We start from the raw sequence: 22698 nt of genomic DNA on the forward strand, positions 1-22698 counted from the left end.
AAATTTGCAAAAAGGAATATAGACATTTTCATTTGTTAGATCAAGTTTGTTAAAATATATCTTTTCTTCCTATCGTATTCTAATTAATACAGAAGTTCACATGTAAATGTCATTACATAGTAGGAGCTGTTTTCTAATGAGCATTTATGTTTATACATGCATGTATTCATACACTTTACGATATTTTAAGTAATCCAACTTTTTGTCTTCTTTACCATGCTTTTAGACATGGGAAATGTTACCTTTAATAAGGTATTCTTTGTGTTTGCATCATTTACAGTAAGGTTAGTTAGTCTAATCTGGTAGGAACTGAGAGTGGACCTGTCTGACCAGCTTCCCTTTCATCTTATTTCACTTCTGTATTGGTTTTTATTGATTCATTTCTTCTCCTAACTTCCACCTACTATACTGACGCTGGCAATCTCCACCTTCAGTTATGAATCTTGAGAAGAGATCAGTTTAATTCACGCAGTAATCTTAATTTTTCCCTTTTCTTTCATAAACTTGATAATTAAAAGTTGGTATTTTCACTTGAAGTAGATGATGGAATGATGCAAATTGTTTCCCTAGTAAAGCAGATTCTACATTATAATAGGTACTGGCCTTGCTGCACTTTTTTAGTGGTTTTTATGTTGAGTTGCGTAATTTTATGTTGCAGTGCAGAGAATTTGTGTGCTCCCATTCTCTCTCTGCCTCCTTCCCTACCCCCTTTCTCCCTCAGCCTCTTTCTTCCCCCCTTCCCTTGTCTCCTTTCTCCTTCCTCCTCTCTCTTCCCATCTCCCTCTTTTTCTCTTCCCTCCTCCTCCCTCCCTCCCCTTCTCCTTTTCTCCCCTTTCTCTTTGCCCTTTCCCTTCTCCTCTTCTCTTTCTCCATCACCTATTGACGACCTCCTTTCCCCATATAATTATACATTTAGAGGAAACTGTAGGTTAAGTGACTTACCCAGTGTTACAAATAAGAGTGCAGAGGAAAAAAAATTAATTCATTGTTTTATCCTCTAATAAGAATAGTCATCCTTCAGTATGAATAAAGCAAATACTTTAGTGTACTGCAAAACTTTTCATGTAGCCTGGAAACCCCTTACTTTGCACAAACCAACGTTTCCTTTTGTATGATTTACTCCCCAGCCCCTTGCATCCTTGCTTTTCTCATGTAGCCAAGATGATTTTGCTTTTAAGACTTAGATCTTTTTGTTATGCAAAAGAAACTTTCCCTTTGGTATTCATGTATCTCCCCCCCCCCCACTAATCTTAGCCTTCCTTAAAGTCACAGAGTAAGTAGCATGTTGTAAGATAAAATTCTACCTTGGCAGTATTTCTTTCTACTCGGTCAGATGGTGCTCCTCCATGCCATCTCAGTTCTTTGAAACTGATAAAATATCAACCCTGTTTAAATCTCTCTCTTACTATTTCTTGTTTTTCTAAGTCTACTCTCCAGGTACTCATCACCTACAGAATGATTTTTTTTTTTAAATCAAAAAAAAAAAAAAAAAAAGAAACAACAACCCACATTTGTGTCATTTGAATATTTAAATTTTAAAATTGTTCCCTAAGAGTTTAAAATACTCAGACTTTTCCCTCGTCTCTTATATATTTACAATGGATCTTTCTGTTCTTTTTATCCATTTATTCCAGTCCCCAAAATTTCTCATTCCCAGGGGTTTCTGTGATCTGTACTTTACCTTTAGGATTAGAGTTCTCTGAATTACTTTTTGGACCCAGTAGCTGATTGAAATAATTTGATCATGACCTAATATTAATGAATTGAAAAGAAGAGATAAATTGATACCATTTTAGATATAAAGATCTTTATATAAAATGTCTTGCTTAAACTAGAACTTATTTAGTGTAAGTTCCTTTCAGTAATAGTCTGTTAAGTTCATCATAATGCTGTTATAAAGAGTTGCATGGCAGGATTTTTCCTTCTGTTAAAAGAATAGCTCAAAATCACTGGGTGGTCCACGGAAATAAGATTAGTTTACTTTACTGTTTTGGTTATATGTGGCTTGAATACCCTTTCTAAAAGAAGTTAGTTTTGGTTGCATTTCCTTTTGTTATTTTAAGCCTTTGCTTTGTGAGAGAACAGTCTGTTTTCTCCCTTCTTGTGTTTGTCTGTCTGTCTATTCCTTCTGTCTTTCATCATGCTCATTGTTCTCCTTGTCATAGCCTGTCTCCTGGAAATATCTTACATAAATGAAATTAAATAAAAATGCTGTGTTAAGTTGTTTGCCCTAAGCATTGTTCTGTGTAGCATACAGTATCCTGTCTCGTGGATGGACCCCAGGGTTTTGGGTGAATATAGTATAGTAATATACTATAATATATTATCACTAATGTAGTAATATACATTGGACTGGAATGTCAGGCTTTATGAGCACTAGGTCCAGCTCAGCCAGTAATGAGAGGAGCTCAGAAAACCATTGTGGTTTTCTGCATCTGTAAAGAAAGGGGTTAGATGAGGAACTATTTCTAAAGTCCTTTTCTAGCTTGAAATGTCTAAAATTCTGCTTTTTAAATAAAAAATTGGATTTGAGTAGTTTGATTTGGAGTGTATCTCCTTATTTAATACTTTCTATAGGAAAATCAGATTATCTCAAATCATTTTGATTTCTGGCGGGTTATATTTCTGGAAAAGCTGTTGTATGTTTGAAGATTGCATGTAATTGATTTTTAAATCAATCATTTAGGCCACATCTCAAAGGGATAGAATTATTATTGAAGAGTTGCTTCATTGTAACCTGCCAGAATAATAATACCAACCTTTTGCTATCTTGTCATCAAATGTTTTATATTTAGTAGCTTTTTTAAAAAGACTTTTTGATGTGTTGCTCCCCTTCTGTACCAAGACTGTTACACGTATCACTGCTTTATGATGTCATCTAGGGATTTAATATCTTTAAGGCACTGAAAATACTTTTTATTGATGCCTTATCTTTAAAAAAATTTTAATTATGAACTTGACAAATCAACAAACATGAATGTTTCCTTGTAAGAGAACAGTACAAAAGAGGACAGCATATAAAACCATCAACTTCAGCTATATATGGCTTACTGTATATTTTTAAAATTTAATGTAGTGGTTCTGGTTCTTCCCTGCTTGTCTGTTTCCCTTGTGAACTTCCTTCTGTTTATTTTTTAAAAGATTCATTCATTCATTCTTTTTTTGTCTTAAAAAAAACAACACTTATCATTCTATCTGCTAAAAAAATCACCTTTATAACAAATAGTCATGCAAAACCAATGAACACACTGACCATGTCTGAAAATGTATGCATTATTCTGTACTTTGAATCCATCATCTGTCTGCTATGGGTAGGAAGGTGCTTCATTATCAGTATTCTGGATTCTTCTCTCCCCCCCATCATTATATTATTCATTGTTCCTAAGTCTCTCATAGATGTTTGCCTTTACAGTGTTTTAGTTGTTGCTGAAATCATGCACCTGGTTCTGTTCCTGTCACTGCATCAGTTCAAACGGGTCCTTTTTTTTTTTTTTTGGTGTTTTTTAGGATTCAGCCGTTCCGTAATTGGTAGATATCCTTTTTCTTTTCAGTACTTGGTCACAATAAAGACTAATGCTCTATAAAATATTTTTTTAAAATATGGACATTTTCCTTTTCTTCTGACCTCCATGGACAAAGTGAATATGATGGTGTATAAGCCCATTGGTTTTACTGTTTTAACTGAAATATCCTAATGAACTATTTTAAGAATGAAACCAAAGGGGTTGAACCTGCTTAGTACCTGAAGAAAGATTGTGGCTACAGGGTGTTATTCATAGGGGTATTTACATTGCATTTGTTTCCTTTCAAAGTAAGAGTCACTTGTAAAAACTATCTATTAATTAATTTTAGTTTTAATAAACCGCCATGCAGCATAAGTTGTATGACTGATTACATGAGAAATCTTTGGAGTAAAAACGCTCTTAAGCATTTGCTAGGTCACTAAAGATGACTGACTACTTGTAGTACAACTGCATAAACCACAGTTGTCTAGATTATGTAGGCTTAGCTTGGAATATTTAGTGGTTGTCTCCTTTTATCCAGATTTTATCCTTTTACTAAACCTCAGTAGAAGGAAAGGGCTTAGAATCACATTTTTTTTGTGGTAAGTGATAGAAAGTATGGTTGTATCTTTGTTCTATAGTATGGATATTCTAAGGCTTAGAGAAATTTTACAGTCTTACCAAGATGACCAGTAGGTAATCATTTGATTATTATTTATTTGGTTTGGTAGCCTGTTTCTAAAATAAAAATTGTAATAAATTCTTCATTGGGATATTGAGGACAATAATAATGCTTTAAGGTTTGCAGTGTGTTCTCTACATGTTGTCCCATAAATGGATGTGAATACATTTAACATATCATATCTTGGTGGAGAGTGTTAGCTGCCAGGATGATGTCTCATTTAATGAAAAGAAGTAAAAAGAAATTCAATCTGACTCTATAAACAAACTATTCTTTTAAGTATATTACCTGAAAAGATCTCTTTTCTTCTTAGTTGGTGGGTGGTAGGTAGGACGTGATAGCTCTCTGAAGTGTCAGAAGCGCTGTCAGGCTCACCACAAGTGGGATGCCAGCTCTGTAGGTTTTACCCCACAGGAGAACGTTTGAGTACAACACACAGTAGCTCATCAGCAGTAGACCTGCCTCTGGGTGAATTCTTTACTTGTGGTAAAAGAGAAATGAAACAAACAAGCAAATAGAAAATGTCCACTCGTCCCTTTTGGCTCCCTTCTACCTCCTCTGTGATTGTAGTGGTGGAGAGGTGGGAAAGAAAGCACAGGGTGTTAAGAATTGCCCTTTGTGTTATGTAATTTATAACCATTAACTGTTGGTAACCCCATTTTTGTATAAAATACTTGTATAGATTCAATTGCAAGGTGCTCTTTAATGAAATAAAGGACCAGTCACTGGTGGAATACTTGGTGCTCATGATTCGGACATACCAGTATAATCTACAGTTTTATACTAGCTAATCAGATTATCAAAGGGATACTTTACTGAACTTGATAAAATAATAAGTCATTTGGAGAATGACTAGAATTACCTAGAATAAGGTAAGAATGAGAATAGCACTTCCAAAACTCAGTCTGTATCATGAAGCAGCAGTCATCAGAACTATTTGGTATTGGTTAAAAGTTAGAGAAATAAATCAGTAAAACAAACTAGAAAGGGAAAATCACAAACAATGGAACCCAGTAACCTAGTGTTCAATAAACCTCAAAGCATGAATTGCTTAGTAAAGAACTATGTTAAAAATGTCTGGGAAAACTTGTAAGCAGGCTGACAGAAATTAGGCTAAGACCAACACCTTGTACTGTATTCTTCAATACATTCTAAATGTATACCTGACCTGCATATTAAATATAGTACCATTTAAAGGTATATTACTAACCATACAAGGGATATAGGCAATCATAAAAGATTATATAGGTAATTTTGATTATGTAATAATATTAATAGCAGCTGTCATTTATATAGCACCTACTATGTGCCAGCCGCTTTGCATTTTACAAATGTTACCTCATTTGATCCAACTACTCTGGGAAATAAGTACAGTTATTATATCCCCATTTTACAAATGAGGAAATTAAGACAGTTGCCCAAATTCACACAGCTAGTGGGATTTGAACTCTAGTCTTTCTGACTCTAGGCCCAGTGATCTGCTGTATTCACTGTGCCACCTAACAGCCCTTAACATGAAACTGAAAAGTTTCTACATTAAAAAACAAAACAAAACAAAACTAATGCATCTAGGTTAAGAAGGGAAGTGAACAAATGGTAAAACATTTTTGTATCACATTTCTTTCTCTCTTTCTCTCTTTCCTTCCTTTCTTTGTTCATTCCTTCCTTCCTTTCTGTCTTTCTTTTCTGTCTTTCTTTCTTTCCGAGGCAATTGGGGTTAAGTGACTTGCCCAGGGTCACACAGCTAGTGAGTGTTATGTGTCTGAGGCTGGATTTGAACTCAGGTCCTCCTGAATCCAGGGCCGGCACTCTATCTACTGTGCCACCTAGCTGCCCCTGTATCCCATTTCTTAAATAAGTGTTTGGTATCCAAAATGTCTCTACATCGAAACCAAAAACCATTCCGTAACAGATATGTGATTAAAGAATGTGAATAAGTAGTTCTCAAAAGAATTGCTTATTCATTAAATTAAAATTAAACTATCAATAACCTTATAAGAGCTGAGAAAAAATGCAAATCAAAACAACCCTGAAGTTTCATTTTTACACCTACAAAATGGAAAAGATGACAAAAGATGGGAACAGTCAGTGTTGGATAGGTTATGATAAGATAGCCACACTAGTGCATTGTTGGTGGAACTGTGAAGTAGTACAAACATTTTTTGAATCAGGCAAATATAGTAACTTAAATGTTCATTCCTCTTTGATCCAGAGATTGAATTACTAGGCTTACACCCAAAAGGAGGTCATTGATAGGAAGAAAGTCCTCTTTTATACCAAAATATTTATGGTGGAACTTTGTCTAGTAGCAAAGAAATGGCAATAACGTAAGATATGTGTTGGTTAGAGAGTGGCTTAAATTGTGGTACATGAATATAATGAAATATTACTGTGTTGTAAGAAATGATGCATATCAGTGAATCTAGAAAAGCATGGAGAGATCTTTACAAATTAATACAGAGTGAAAGAAGCAGAGCCAAGAAAACAGTTTACACTGTGATTTCAACAGAGGAGAAAGAACAACCACCCAACCCTTGACAATGAGTGTTGTTAATAACAGGATGAAATGGGTTTGTTAGTAACTTGAAAAGTATGCTTGTCAGTCTTACTTGTGATGTTTCTTACAATCCATGTGAGATTTTGTGGTAGTTACTCTTTTAACTTTATGTAATTCTGCAGCCCTTGATTAAAGAGTGTGATTTTTAAAAAAAGACATTCTTGCCTCTTTGCATTTGGTGGAATGTAATTTTGTTGGTTTCAAATCTCATCAGAAGTTTTATTTCCTGATCCAGGTAGCCTGTGGCCTGTGTTGGTCCAAACAAAACTATTTTTGCATTTATGTCAGAAGTCAGTTTTCAGGCTGACCATTTCATAGCAGATTTGGAGTAGTATTCCACTTGTGTTAAGAGGTTTTAGACCTGGAATTGGAGGAGACAACAGAAATGTCACACGTGTATGCAAAGATTGACTAATAATAATAACTAACATAAAAATACATGTTATATGTTTTAGTATATATTATTAATATAGAATTATAATTATATACCAACAATAATAATTAACTAATGATAATATCTTCTATCAAAAGTCTGTCTGTTTCTTTATTCCCTATGAAGAGGTCCTTTTTACCAAAGCAAACCTCTCTACATGCACAAGTGAATCCATTCCGTCATGTTTCTTTCATCATACTGACCTATCATTTCTGCTCTCACTAAGTTTCGGTCTCTTGGTTTCCCAACTGTGTACAAACATATTTAGGTCTCACTCTCCTTAAAAAACCCTTATTTGGGAATAAGCATAGACAAAGATGGAATTAAATTGCAATTTTTTGCAGATGACATATTGGTTTTTTGTCTTATTTTTTTCTTTTAGAAAATCTTAGAGAATCAATGAAAAAAAACATGAAACAAGAACTCCAGCAAAGTTGCAGGATATAAAAAAATAAATTTGCATAAATCATCAGCATTTCTGTATGTTACCATCCAAATCCAGTGGAAAATGATATAGTAATTCTATTTAAAATACCGTAGAAAATATAAAATACCTACCAAGACACACACACACACAGACACACACGCACACATGCACCAACTGTGTGAACACAATTACCAAATATTCTTTATGCAAATACAGATTGAAGTAATTATATTTATATTATTATAAAAATAATAGTGGATAGTCTGAGTCAATATGATAAAAATGACAAATACATCTTAAATTAATTTACTAATTCAGTTCCATACCAAACCACCAGAGGTTTTTACTTCATAGAACTATAAAACAAAATAGCAAAATTCATTGAGGAACAAAAGATCAATAATAAATATTGAAGGATTTTAATGAAAAAATAGTGGAAAGGAAAGTAGCTCAGCAGTATCAGATCTTGAAATATACTACATTGTAATAGTCATCAACAATTTAGTATTGGTTAAGAAACAGATTTATCAGTGGAATAGATTAGATATACAATATACAGAAGCAAATGAAAACAACCTCAGAGAACTCATTTTTCAAGAAAAACTTGTGAAAACTGGGAAGCAGAAACTAAGTAGGTATAGACCAATTGTTCATACCATATACCAAGACAAGGTCCAAATGGTTATATGACTTAGAAATAAAGGGAGACATCATACACAAATTAGAGGTGCAAGGAAGAAATTATCTGTCAGATTTTATGAATAGACAGAGTTTATAACACATTAAGAGATTAAGAGAGAGGGTCACAGTAGATAAATTGGCCCATTTTTATTACATAAAATGAAAATGTTTATGCATAAGTCAATTCAGCTAAAGTTAGAAGTGGGTAAATGGGAAAAAAAATCTTTGCATTGTTTCTCTGATTAAAAATGTTTCATTTCTGAGATTTATCTGTCTGTCTAATAGGTGAACTGATTCAAATTTCTGTGAATAAAAGACATTCTCGAAATGGTCAAACATTATGAATAGGCAGTTTTCAGAGGAAGAAATCCAGATTTTCAATAGCTAGATTTGGAGCTCTACCTCCAAAACTCCCCAAATTAGCACAGTACCAGACCCATAGAAGGCCTTTAATAAATGCTACCTGGCTGGCCACTTGAAAAATGTCTACTCAGGATGGCCTTGCAAATGTAATGTATAGACTTTCGAAGTGTACAGTGGAGATATCTGTGTTAGCAGAAAGAATGCTTAAGAATGAGGTATTGAAATTCACCTGCTGGGAAATGGGGGTACAATAATTGGCCATTAAGAGAACCCCTGTTTCACCTCCATTTCCCAAACTTTTTGGGGTGAGCCTCAGGAAGGATTGCTTTTGTATTGAGGAGTGGATTTTCAGCAAATAGAGAATCACTCAGTTTTTCATTAACCTTTGGTTTTATCAAATTGCCTTGATGTGTAATACCTTTTACCTTGGAAAAGTGAATATTGTGCACTGCAGATGCTGCTTTGGAAACAATTTTCCTTTATAGAATTTAGGATTCTTGAGTAGCCAGAGTAGCATGGCTCTCAGTTCAGCTGCATTTTGTGATTTTGATTTTTTGTTCTCATTATATAATTTTGTGTGTGTTGGAAACTTTAGATACTTTGTGTGAGAGTTTATTTAGATGATGTTTTGTTTTCTCTGAGACACTGGAGCATAGTGTACTGTGAGCTGTTGGGGGCACAATTCCAGTTGAGAAATTTCCTGTATAGATTCTTAGCCCAATCATGTTTCTCTCATGGTCCACAAGGCAACTAAGTGCCAGGATTCTGAATTCTTGGGTTCTTGATGTGGTACAAGGGAGAATTATGGACTGGTCAGTACTCTTAGGACACAGGATGCATAATCACATGTCTTCTTTCTGTACTTAAAATCAGTACAGTCTTTGTCACTCACCATTTCACTTTGCCACTTTTTTTCCATTTTGTCTTTAAACAAATAATAAAATATATCTTTCTCCGAAGGACAAAGAACCAAATTACATGTACAAAAAAGACAAATATGTCCTGATCTTTATACGGTGGTTGTAGCATTTGACTTTCAAGTAAGCCTTGTCAATTTACTTTTAAACAAGTGGCCCCCCAACTGTCCCTGCAGCCCAGCTGGCTGTATTGCTTTGCTATTAGAAGTTGGTCCCAGGTCCCTGCAGCCTTGTGGTGAGATAATTATATCCAGTCTCAAGGGTCAGATCCTGATAGATGTTTCTTCTCCTAGTGAGGTTGATTTAGTTTTCTTCATATAAGGTCAGTGTTAAATATGCAGAAAGGAATTAATTCACTTTTTTCTTCTGACCAGTTTTAGAGTCAGACAGAAATGCAGAAATTTTTTTTTTATCTGTGATTTGGAGAACTTGCAATCTTAATCTTTAAGGAAGTTGATACAAACAGACTTATCAGAGTTTTTCCAGAGCTAGAAGGGAGATCCGATAGTTTAATCTTTACAAATGAGGAAACTGGAGACTCAGAAGTGATTTTCCCAAGGTTACACTGACTCTTTAATCAGACAAGGGAAATAACATGGACTGCCCAGTTTAAACAAACAAACAAACAAACCAAAAAAAAAAAATTTCCATTTGTTTTTGGCTGTGAAAATGTTGGTAACTGTTTATCTGAATTAATGTAGAAGAAAGGAAGTTAATGTCGTTCTTTCTCATCTCCTTTTTCTCCCAGATTATCATTTTATTCCGGGCATTCTTCATTTTCCATGTACTGCATGTTGTTCCTCGCAGTAAGTATTTCCTATTTCTTACTCATGTATACTGTACAGTATAAAGTTAATGCATTCAGTATGTGTATTTCTTCATGCTGTTTGACGTGCAAAAAGCCCAGCCCGAAGACATTTCCAACAGGCTTCTCTTCAGAGTCTGTTGGATTCGGATGCCATCACATAGAGCTGAGGTCAGGGAGGATGAAGGGATTTGGAGTGTGAGATATGAAGAGCCAAGGTATTCTTTAATTTAGAAAGTCAGGACAAAAGGCAGCCAGCCATTTGTTTTAGATATCCTGTCTCTGCCATGGCTAAAGAAAGATAGGTTTGAAAATAGGTTGTTCTGGCCATTGGAGGGGTCAGTTAAAGCACGTCATATCTTTAAATATGAGAAACTTGTAGGTAATCGGGAAAGTGGGCGAGTCTACCTGCTGACATGCAGGGATTGTGAAACGATTGCAGGAGCCAGTGGGAGATGTCTCCCCATGGGTTGCAACAAGAACCTTTGGATATCCTTTGCTTGAATTTTGCTTTGAATTTTTTTTCCAGCATAAGAAGCTCCTTAGAATATGATGAGGGAGACAGCAGCTTCTATACAGTAGAAGAAAATTATTTTCAACTGCTTTCTTTCATCAACTTTTGCAAAGCATGGGGCTCAGGGGATTTGTCTTGCTTGATAATGTAATGCTGTGTTTCTCATTAGAAAGGAAACTGTGAGACCAGTTTTGCTTCCCCTCAGTGGCTAGATCTTCCCCTGGTGTCTGGTGTCTAAGGCTTTAAAATAAAGGCAGCTGCTGGTTGCTTCACTTTGAGCAAGTTTTGGGCTGTCTTCCACTTTCTGACATATTTCCTAGGCTATTTTCCATTAACCTAAAAGCGTTTCAACTCCTCATCTTTCCCTGACTCTCCTGGCATTAAATAGGATCAAAATCCTGGGTCTGATTGATTGAATCAGGCTCTTAGGCTGTGCATCTTGCTCCATGTTCAGTCACTTTGACATTTTATGTCAATGTTTCCATAACTCCAAGACGAAGGTGTCGGAAGACTATTGAAACTTCCAGGGGAAAGGAGCGAAACCTATGCAAACCACTGAAATCTGGGCAAACCACTCTCTGCGGAAAGAGTGCATTCCTGGCAACTACTTTGTTCATAAACCTAAGCTGCATTAAAGGGATGGCTTGCTCTTTGTGGAGGCTGCTTGGATAACCATGTGCCTTAGAGCTGTGTAGCTCTGACTTATTCAAATGTCTGAGTAGAAATTTTAACTTAAGAAAACTGGTTCCAAATCACAGCATACTAATGCTTTGAATCTTAGTTAATACTTTTTACAGATTTATCAGTCTTGATTACTTAAATTCTCTAAATGAATTGCTGGGATACAGCCTTCTTATTAGGAAGCAACCTTTTGGTGGATAGTTTTCACATACTGGATTTAAAACTGGAAAGGAAATCTGTATGTTATCTAGCCTGGGTCTCATTTTGCAGATGAGGTTTTTGAAGCCCAGAGAGGAGGTGACTTACCAAAGGTTTCACAGCTAGAAAAAGAAGAGCTATGGTTAAAAAAATTTTTTTTTTTCAATTAACAAGCAGTCATTTTCTTTTACCTCTCACTTCCTATCTATCTCCCACTAGGGAAAAAAGAAAAACAAAACCTCATAACAAAAATGCATTTTGTGGTTGAGTTGTTTTTTCAGTTGTGTTTGCCTCTTTGTGACCCCATTTGGGGTTTTCTTGGCAAAGATACTAAACTGGTTTTCCATTTCCTTCTCCACCTCATTTTACAGATGAGGAAACTGAGGTAAATGGTTAAGTGCCCAAGATGACACAGCTAGTAAGTGTCTGAGGCCAGATTTGAACTCAGGAAGATGAGTCTCTTCCTGACTGCAGGCCTGGAACTGTACCATGCATATCAAATCATAATCAAATGCATAATCAAGTAAAACAGATTCCTTCATTGGTCGTGTCCCTATATCTATCTATCTATCTATCTATCTATATATATATAATCATTCTGCATCTTGAGTCCCTTACCTCACTGTCAAGTCACCGGATTTATCATTGGTCCTCTGGAGTTGTGATTGTTCATTGCATTGATCAGTTTTTCAGAGTTATTTGTACCAAGTTGTTATTACTGTATAAATTGTTCTCTTGGTTTAGCTCACTTCATTTTGTGTCATTTTATATAAGTCTTCCCAGGTTTCTCTGAAACCATCCCTTTTGTCATTTCTTAAAATATAATGGTATTACATTATATTTTAATGCCATACTTTATTTAGCCATTCTCAGATTAATGGGCACCCCCTTAGTTGCCAGTTCTTTTTCATCACAACAAAAACATGTATCAACATTTTTGTATATATTTTTCTTTTTCTTCTATTCCTTTTCCTCTTTCTTTAATTTCTTTGGGGTATAGGCCTAGCCTCATCAAAGGGTATGAAGGCACAGTTTAGTGGGCTGGGGCAGTCTAGTTGCAAATTGCTTTACAGAATGGCCAGACCAATTTGCAGATCTACCAATAGTGCATTCATGTTCCTTTTTCCAAGTGACCCCTCCATCAGTTGTTCCTTTTATGTCAATTTTTCTAATCTGACTAACAGGAGATAGAAAGAACCAGGATTTGAACTGAGGTTCTGTGATTTTAAATCCAGGGCCCTTTCCACTCAGCTGTGTTAGCTTTGTGCTTCTGTTTTGAAGAAGCTGTAACCTTTGGGCGAGCATCGATCATCTGCATCTGATGAGTCTTTGGCCATGGGTTTTGTCTGAATATTCCAGGATACCTGTAGTTGACAGTGCTTCCTTGCCTTGCCTTTCCCCTTGATGGAGAGTGGGATGTGGGTCCCCCTGCTAGTTTGTTTTCTAGATAACTCCCTTCCCCTGTGGTATTGGGGGTGGGTATAATAACTCCGGAATTTCAAAAATCTGGAATTTTTGATGTGGCTTCTGTACTACATTCAGATAATCAAGTTTGGTCTAGCCAGGGGCTGCTTTGTTGTCATCTAGTTAATTTCCTGATCCCTGAGGCCTAGTCCTAATTGCTTGCATGTATGGAAACATGGTAATTTGTATTAATGACATAGTTGGAAGGTAGAATTATATATTTGCAGCCACATTTTGCTATGTAAACTGGAAAAGAACATATGTATGTATATATTTTCCTTAAGACAGCTATAGGGAAGCCAAGGATTTAGAATCCTTTCATGTGAAGGTCACTGAATACTTTAATGTATATTTAGTACTGAGCCCTATGGATTTTAATGAGGAAATTAGTGAAAAAAATGCTTGGAGTTAAGTTTCTTGCTTTCTGAGTTCATATTTAATATTAGAAGAAGCGGAACACAAGGACCAAGCTGTGTCAATTGGCACAGTGCATTTTTTTAAGTCCATAAGGAAAAGAAAATAAAGAATAGAAGGAAAATAGGAATAGAAAATAGAGGATGAAAATTTTTATTTCAAAGTAAAATTTTTATGTCAGTTGATGCTTCTAGGTCCTTGTAGTGTTTAAAAGAATAAAAAATTATTTGTTTTCAAATCTAGTTCTTCTCTAAAAACCTTACCTAACCCTTGATGCTTAAATATGTAATATGTAGGTGCTGTTTATATAAAATCCAGAGCCACAACTTAAACACTATTACATTAGGGTCTTGGAGGAAGGAGTGGGGTGAAGAGAGACATAGTGGTGCTTGTCTCTTGTCTGGCCGCTGTGAAAGACTCCCATTTTACATCAATTGAATTTTCTGAGGAAGCAACAGTGATACTAGTTTAGCAGAATGGAGTTTATTCCAACTGTAGCTTCCAGTTTCCTCTGTAAAACACACACCTACATGTATCTGAAAAATTGCCATGGGATATATGAGTTGTTTGCCCTTATAAAGGTTTTAATAAACAGCTTTCTAATTTCCTGAGTTCATTTAGTAGAAGTAAAATTAATAGCAAAATTTATGCTTCTTTACGACGATATAACTACCCCACCCCTTGCTGGGGGAAGGGTGATAGACATAATGAATGGTGGTAGGGATGGTCAGAGCCACTGAGAGCCTGACTCATTTTTCCAAATTGTATGTTTGTGTGATCACACTGAATGGAACTCGATTTTTGATGTGCATGAATGAATTTGACTAGGACAGTGATTCCCAGTCTTTGTTTTGTGATACCTTATGGGGTGTGATACTTTTGCATTTATATATATAATGCTTTACTTTTGTTCTCTAATTTTATTCTTTAAAAATTTCTTGTAAATAAGAAGTGGATGAATCTGTTATCTCCATTTTAAAAATGCAGAATTGCTCCTAGGCTCTGAGTCTTCCATCTTCTCTTTTCACCACAGGGAGGGTCCTGGAAAGGGATTAGCCCCTGTCTCTCCTTGATTCCTTTTTAATGGTAGCATGTAGTTTGAGCCCGGTGTTTCATCCTTGCCTCAGTGCTCAGCATTCTAGGGCTTTTTGCTGTTGTTGCTTTGTCCTTTGTTCTCAAAGAGGATCACGATGTCAGGAAGGTGATGCCATCACTTGCAAGTGAATTGATTTTAAGTGAGGCAGGGCAGTGCAGTCGCCAGCCTCGTTCTTTCCTCTGGAGCCATCTGGGTCCAGTGGCAAGATGAAGATGAGGATGACTGGAGATGGCCCTGGAGGCAGCGGGAGATGTTGGCCATTTTCAGTGCAGATTATTCCCCGGTCTCACTTTGTCTGAGGTAATACCCATTCAGTGATTAAGGCTAGGTAAGAAATGAGGCATAGTAAACAAATGCATTCTGCTGGGAAATAGGGGAAGATATTCAGTATTTCCCTCCCACATTTTATTCTGTAGATTTGACTGCTTTGCATTTGTACTCAGATTATGTGCAGTTCAGGTTCTACTCCTGTATTTCTTGTTTTCACACAGTATGAGCAAATAGTTTGGAGAGACAAGGACTCCTTTGAGTCTTGCCTGGATATCTCTCCTTCTAGGCTTCAGGAGGACATGTTTAATTATGTATTCCTCTTCCTTATACCTTATGGATCTGTTTCTGCTTGGCTGGGCAGTTTGAATCTTTCTACATAAACAACATCTAAAGGGAATTGGCCCTGATGAATCTCTTCCATAAATCCAGCTGAAGCTGTGACCTTGATAATAAATTCTGGGCTTACTCACTGCCTTTTTTCAAGTGTTCAGTAGGGCTAATTAACAAGGCAACTTAACATACACATTTTTCTCAATAAGTTTAATTGGCTAAAGGAAACACCTTATTGCAAGAGACTGACACAATGGAAGATATTCTACTGAGGCTGCCAGATGCAGCCAGATACCTTGGATAGAGACCAATAAAAGTGGTAATCTTTCCTAGTAGACACCATGTTACACCGGCCATTCCAGTTCTTCTGTTTTTTATACCTGCTACACCACCTCCTTTGGAGCAGAAGACCTGGCCTCCTCTTTACTGAGAAAATAGAGGCTGTCATGGGCTCACTGTCTTCCTGTGGTGGGGGTGTGTGTGGAGTCTTTTCCTCAAAAAGCCCTCAACATTATTCCCCAAAGAAGCAATTAGGTGGTGCAGTGGATAGAGCCTTGGAATCAGGAAGATCTGAGTTCAGTCCAGTGTTAGACACTTACTAGCTGTGTGACCCTGCGCAAGGCACTGCCTGTTTCCTCAAAGGGAAAATGGAGCATCTATTTCCCAAGGCTGTTCTAAGGATCAAGTGAGATAATAATTGTTAGGGGTTTCGCACAATAGATCTTTAATAAGTCCCTCCTTCCCTCTTTTTCTTCCTCCCTTTCTTCCTTCCTATCTCTTTAGCAGCTGTGTATAGGGAGACTTAATGAAAAGGCTATTTTAAATAGTCCAGGAGAGGACCTGAATTTAGGATAGTAGCCTTGTGAATGGAAACAAGGGAATGGATGTGAGCAGTTTTTGTGGGGGTAGAAAGGACAAGATTCGGCAACTGACCAAGTCTTGGGGGTGAGGGTGCGTGAAGAGGGAAGGATAACACTGAAGTCATCAACGTGGGCAATGCTGATGTCAAGAGATGGTGCCCTTGGCAGAAATTAGGGAAGTTTGGGGGTGAGGGGAAGATTTTGGATGGAAAATAATCGAGTTCTGTTTTAGATTTTGTGAGTTTCAGGTGTGTGTGTGTGCCCACACTCCAGTAGGTGACTGAAAAAGATGCTGGGGGCTGGATCCTGATCTGGGGGCAGAGGGATGATACTTAAGCCCACAGGAACTAATGAGGTCACCAAATGAGATCCTTGGTGATCTCCCTTTCTTTGTGTCATATTCAGTCATTCTTTATCTCCTGGCTTATTCCTTGCTTCCTGTAGACATGCCTAGGACTTTCCTACCTTTCAGAAAAATCCCTTTATATAAACTTATCATCTCCTCAAGCTATTGTCCTGTATTTCCTCTATCTTTCATAGCCAACATTTTAAAAACTCCAGTGCGTCTCCTACATTTGTGTTTTATTAACTTAGACCCTGTTCTGATTCTTTCAGCAGCTCCAGTTCCCATGTCATTCATGTACCACACTACCCTAAATCACAGTGGGTCATCATGAATAAGCCTCAGAACTTGGCCACTCGCCTCTTTCTAGCAGTACCCCTTCACATAAACACATCCAGCATTTTTAGGGAGTGGGAAACTGTAGCAGCTTGTAATGTGTCCTGCCTTCGATGAGTTAGCAGCCCTGCTTTATGTTGTAAACAGACAGTGGGGGTCAGATGGGAAGGAGAGAGGCTGCCCTATGGCAGGGCGCCCACCTAGTGCATAGACAAGGCCTGCTCTTTGGAGCCATTTGTGGATACCAAGTAGGGTGTGGAGGAAGGGAGTTAGGGAAATAATAATAGGGAGTAAAGTAACTTGACTAAATACAAGTTTAGTGACTGGGTCTGTCAACCTCAGATGTAAAGCTTTCATGAAAATGAAAATCCAAATAAATAGTTTTGTTTTTTAAACAACTCTTTTCTTTTACGTGAAACAGGATGGAACAGCTGTGTGCTGCATTTCACTGAATATCAGCAATGGAAATATTTACTTGACATGGAGGTTGGACTTGGTTTTCATTTCAGCCTCTGAATACACAGATGTCTCCTTGCTTTCCAGCCCTCACATTTATGTAAAACGTTTGACCGCAAAAAAAATAAAATCCTTTGCAGATGACTCATCTTATTACCCTGGGCATCTTGGCCTTCAGGGCCAATCTCCAATTGAAGCAGGGCTCTATAGTCATTTAAAGATGGTTTTTGGTGGCCAAAACCTTCCCAGTCATGAACTCCTGGCATCAGAGAGGACTTCAGTTAGAGCTTCCATTCCAAGGTGCAAGGTGGAGTTGTTTACCCTAAAGAAAATGCCCTGGATATTGTTTCTGGCTTCTGAAATAGATGAATTAGCCTCAGGGAAAGCAGCATTTGTTCACAGGACAGGAGACAGGGGACACGGTTCCTTTGCACACCGTACTTTCACACATGCCGTAATAGTTTTTCTCTTGGATGGGGCTAAATACAAAAGTGTACCTGAGACTGTGACCATCTTTGACAGAATGGACCTTAGAATGAAAAGGATCATAGTAGTACTGGTACTTCAGTGATGTATTCCCAGAGTACTCTCTCTTCTGATGTTGATTGCAGCTTTTTTTGACCATCGTGATTGACTGAGTTTTTATAGCTGAAAAATCATCACCTTGGGGCATATCTCCTCCCCTCTCATTTTATTATTTATTTTTAACATTCTTTTCTTTTTACATTCCAAATTATATGCCAAATTCTCTCTCTCTCTTACCCCCTCCCATAACCACTGAGAAGGCAAGCAATGTGATATCAATTATATGTGTGAAATCATGCAAAACACATTTCCATATTAGCTATATTTCAAAAAGAGTAAGAAAAACAGAGTGAGGAAATTATACTTCAGTTTGCACTCAGAGTTCATCAGTTGTCTCTGGAGATAGATGTCATTTTTTTCATCATGAGTCCTTTGGAATCGTCTTGGATCAGAGTAGCCATGTATTTCACAGTTGATCATCATTACAACCATGCTGTTACTGGGCACAGTGATCTCTCAGTCCTTCTCACTTTGCTTTGTACCAGTTCATATAGGTCTTGCTGTGTTTTTCTGAAACTATCTCCTTTGTCATTTCCCACAGCACAGTAGTACTCTATTACAATTATGCCACAACTTGTTTGGCCATTTCCCAGCTGATGAGCATCACTTCAATTTCCAGTTCCTTGGCATTACAAAAAAAGCTGTTGTACATATTTTTGTACATATAGATCTTTTTTCTTTGCTCTCTTTGGGACATAGACCTAGCAGTGGTATGGCTGGGTCAAAGGGTATGCACAGCCCTTTGGGCCTAGTTCCAAATTGCTCTACAGAATGATTGGACCAGTTCACTGCTCCACCATCAGTTTGTTAATATATCTATTTCACTCATCCCCTCCAGCATTTGTCATTTCTGATAGGTGTGAGGTGATATCTCAGTTATTTGAATTTGCTTTTCTCTAATCAAAAGTAATTTAGGGCATTTTGTCATGACTAGAGATGACTTTCTTCTTCTGAAAATTACCTGTTTATATCCTTTGACCATTTATCATTTGGGGAATGGCTCTTATTTTTATGAATTTGATTCAGTTCTATACTCAGTATATATTTGAGAAATGAGGCCTTTATCAGGGAAACTTGCTGTAAAATTTTTTGATATTACTTCATTGTCTATAGTATCTTGTAGCAAAAGGTAGTTTCCCTGATTATCTCTTTTAATTAGGTCTATTTTTGCTTTTACTTTGTCTGAGATCAAGATTGCTACCCTTGCTTTTTTAATTTCAGCTGAAGCACATTAGATTCTGCTCCAGCCCTTTTTAAAAAATTGTTTGTCTTTCTGTTTCAAATGTGTCTCTTGTAAACAATATATTGTTGAATTCTGGTTTCTGATCCATTAGGCTATCTGCTTCCATTTCTGGGGTGAACTCATCCCCTTCATTCAGTTATGATTACTGTGTATTTTCTTCCATCCTGTTATTCTCTTCCTTTCCCTCTCTCCTTCCCTCCCTCCCCCTCTCCCTCTACCATCCCTGCTAGAGTCTGTTTTGTTTTTAGCTACTGCCTTCTCTTACTACAAGTTACGTTTCTAATGCACAACTGAATGTGTATTTTCTTTCCTCTTTGAACCAATTCTGTTGAGAGTAAGATTCAAGCATTGCCTGCCATGCCTACCCCCTTCCCCCCATTGTAAAAGCTTTTCCTTGAGCACCTTTTTTATGTGAGAAAGTGTTCCTCATTCTACCTCCTCAACTTTCCAATATTCTTATGCCTTTCTTGACTCCACACAATTTGTGACCCAGCTAGGCTGGCCTTCTGGATGTTTGTCACACAAGACATTTCATTTCCTGATTGTTGCATTTTTTCTGGCTGTCCCCCAGGCCTGGATGTTCTCCTTTACCCCTTGAGGGCAAGGATTCTTTTCCCTTTTCTTTGTGTCCCCATTGATTAGCACAGTGCCTGGTGCAGAGTAGGCACTTCATAAATGCTTGAAGTAGAAAGAACCTTAGGAGAGGCAGAGTAATGATGCTGCACAATGGAGTAGCACAGATATTATTCTACCTATTTGATGATGGAGCTTGCATAAGATCTGGGGGGGGGAGAGGGCAGAGGGAGTGAAAGATGTTTGTTTTTGTAAAACACTCTTTTCTCTCCTGTATCTGCCACATGCACTCAGTTATGAAATAACTTGGAGAAAATTTGCTGGAGGGATGGTATTGGGGTGGGGGTACATATCATAGCTGTTTTCTAGTATTTGAAGAGAGGTGACAGGCAGAGAAGGGTTAGATTTGTTCTGCTTTGACACAGACTTGGGAACAATGGTTAGGTATTGCAGAAACACATTTAGGCCTGGTAGCATAAACTTTCTCATTTTTGGAGGTGTCTGGCTGCCTTAGGAAGGCAGGTGGCTTGCCCTCATTCAGGGTCTTCAAACAAAGGCTGACCACTTGTCTTGTGTGTTATAGGGCAAATCTGGTTCTGGCTTCATAAAGTCTTTAAAAAAGAAGCAGTTGTTTCTGACCTTGTGACATAGATTTGTCCGTGACTGATTTCTCCCCCTCCCAATATTCTGTGTCAAAGACCCCTAAGTTGTTTACTGAATAGACTACTTCACAAAGCTTTCTCAGAGATCCAAACATACACAAGGAAAGCCAGCCTGATAAACCATAGTTCCTTAGAACTGTCTGCTCTGCCACTGAGGGGTGTCCACTGGCTTAGTTGTTTTTCCTTTTGAAATATTCAACTCTCTTGTCACAATGCAAGAATCCATTCAGGGAAAACCAGGACAAAGGTCCAGGTTCTCCTTGCTTACATGTAGCCAGTTTTCATTATGGGAGAACAATTTAGGAAGAGCATTGGCAAATTGGTGCCTGGGGACCCAGGTGGCGACAATCCTAGACCTTGGAAATTTTCAGTCTGCAGCTTCAGTATTTTGAGGGGTTGTCATTTGAAGTGAGATTTGCTCTTGACTCAAAGAGCAGCACTGAGCATAGTGGATTGCTGAGTTTGTTGTGAGGAAAAGCTCCATAATTAAGAGCTGTCCAAACCTACAATGAGTTGCCTTATGTGGCTGTGATTTCTCCATTCCTGAAGGCCTTAATATGATGCTTGGAGAGGGATTATAGTATAGATTGTACTAGATGACCCCTGAGATCCCTTCCACCTCTAAAATTGTGTTTCTAGGAACCTTCAGTTATCCATATTCTGATGATTCTTCTTTTTATCTCAGTTAAATTCTTTCCATTCCCATTGTTGCTACCCTGGTTCAGTATCTGGATCTCTATAATAATCCTAATAATTAGCTTTCCTTACTCCAAACCATCTTGCAGACTGAGTTTTAGAACTCTAAACCCTTTCATCATTCCACCTCAATCATTAAAGAAATGGGAATAGTTTATTATGCCATTCCCCTACACGAAAATGTCAAATCTGCTGCCCACTGGAGAAAATGGAAGATCCTTGGCTTGGCAGCATTTTGACCTCAACTTACATTCCATCTATTAATAACCACCAACCACTCCTTCTACTCTAGGTGGATTCTTTTCCTTATTGGCCCTGGACTAAATGCTTTTCTACCTCATTTCTTGTTTTCATGAAGTTTTGATTGGATGCTTTCTTCCTCGTGTCGCCTCCAGGATCAGTATAAAATTCTGTTTTGTTTTTAAAGCTCTTCCTGACTTGGACACTTCTTCCCTTTCCATTCTTCCCCCCAGTCCAGTGATACTGATCCCCTTAAGTGTCCCTTGCAGAAGTGACTCCATCTCCCCACTCAGCATTTTCACTGGATGTCTTTCCTTTATGTTGTTGTAATACTCTCCTTTCCCATCTCTATCTCCAGCTTTTCCTGGTTTCCTTCAAGCAGCAGCTTAAATTCCATATTTTGCAAGAAAACCTCAATACTAATAATGCCTTTACTTGAGAATCATCTCTAATTTATCTTCTATTCATCTTGTAAAACATAATTCTTTACATATTAGCATTTCTCCCCAATGGCCAGCTGAAAAGGTAGAAAAGATCTCTGTTTGGATGATCACAGGAGGACTTAAAGGAGGGAAATGATAGATGCAAGTAATATTCTGAAGGAAAAAACAGGATTTGATGACTGGTGAAGGAGAGAGGAGTCATAGATGACTTCAGGGTGTCAAATCTAGGAGATTTGGGAAAAAAGCAGATAACCATCAATAAACAAGGAAGTCTAGAACTTGAGGTGCTTATCTTCACTTAGGGGTGAAGATAAGTTAAAGCCAGGAGACTGAATCAGTTTAGGAGAAAATGAATTGCAGAACAGCAGAAGCATTGAATTCTGGAAAAGGGAAACCTAGCGTCCTGGAAGCACACTATATTCATGGCAGGGATCAGAACAGGAATCTTAAGGGTGAGCTGTTCGTGCCTTTAGGGAAAGATAAATCCAATGGAATACATCATGGCAAGGAAAGATTTCCTCATGCTTGGCCTTCTTCCCTTTCTGGCCCACTAAGTTGATTTTTTCCTGACTTGAAGCAAACCTTTTTGAGACCCCTCATAGTTATCTGAAAAACAGTTGTTTCAGCAGACTCTGAATTTCAACAGAGCACATTAACTCTCAGTGAATGTGTGAAGGCTGAAGCCACCAGTACCATGATAAAGACATTGAAGGAAAGAAACCTGAAAACCAGCTTGACCTTGGATAGTGGTATCATTTATTTAATGCTTAGTTTTCCCTAAGTAGTAAAGCCTACTTACAGGGAAAAGGGACTTTGTAGCATCTGGATGACCTTGGAACAAATCCTGCTTACTATTTAGATCTATTTTCTCATCTGTAAAATGAGAGGGTTAGTTTTGTTTTTTAATTTTATTTATTTTAGTTTTT

The 22698-nt window shown here is 37.5% G+C and overlaps 1 protein-coding gene across 3 annotated transcripts in view; it reads left to right on the forward strand.

Annotated features, from left to right (window-relative positions):
• Nucleotides 1-22698, forward strand: part of PLPP1 (phospholipid phosphatase 1) — a 112439-nt gene that overhangs the window by 86401 nt on the left and 3340 nt on the right. For all 3 annotated transcript variants that reach the window (XM_027863424.1, XM_027863425.1, XM_027863426.1), the window contains one exon: nucleotides 10312-10369. In XM_027863424.1, the coding sequence (XP_027719225.1) occupies nucleotides 10312-10369 (58 nt within the window). The remainder of the gene's footprint in view (nucleotides 1-10311; nucleotides 10370-22698) is intronic.

Source organism: Vombatus ursinus, unplaced genomic scaffold, assembly GCF_900497805.2.
Source record: "Vombatus ursinus unplaced genomic scaffold, bare-nosed wombat genome assembly UNPS02014772.1, whole genome shotgun sequence".
NCBI lineage: Eukaryota > Metazoa > Chordata > Mammalia > Diprotodontia > Vombatidae > Vombatus > Vombatus ursinus.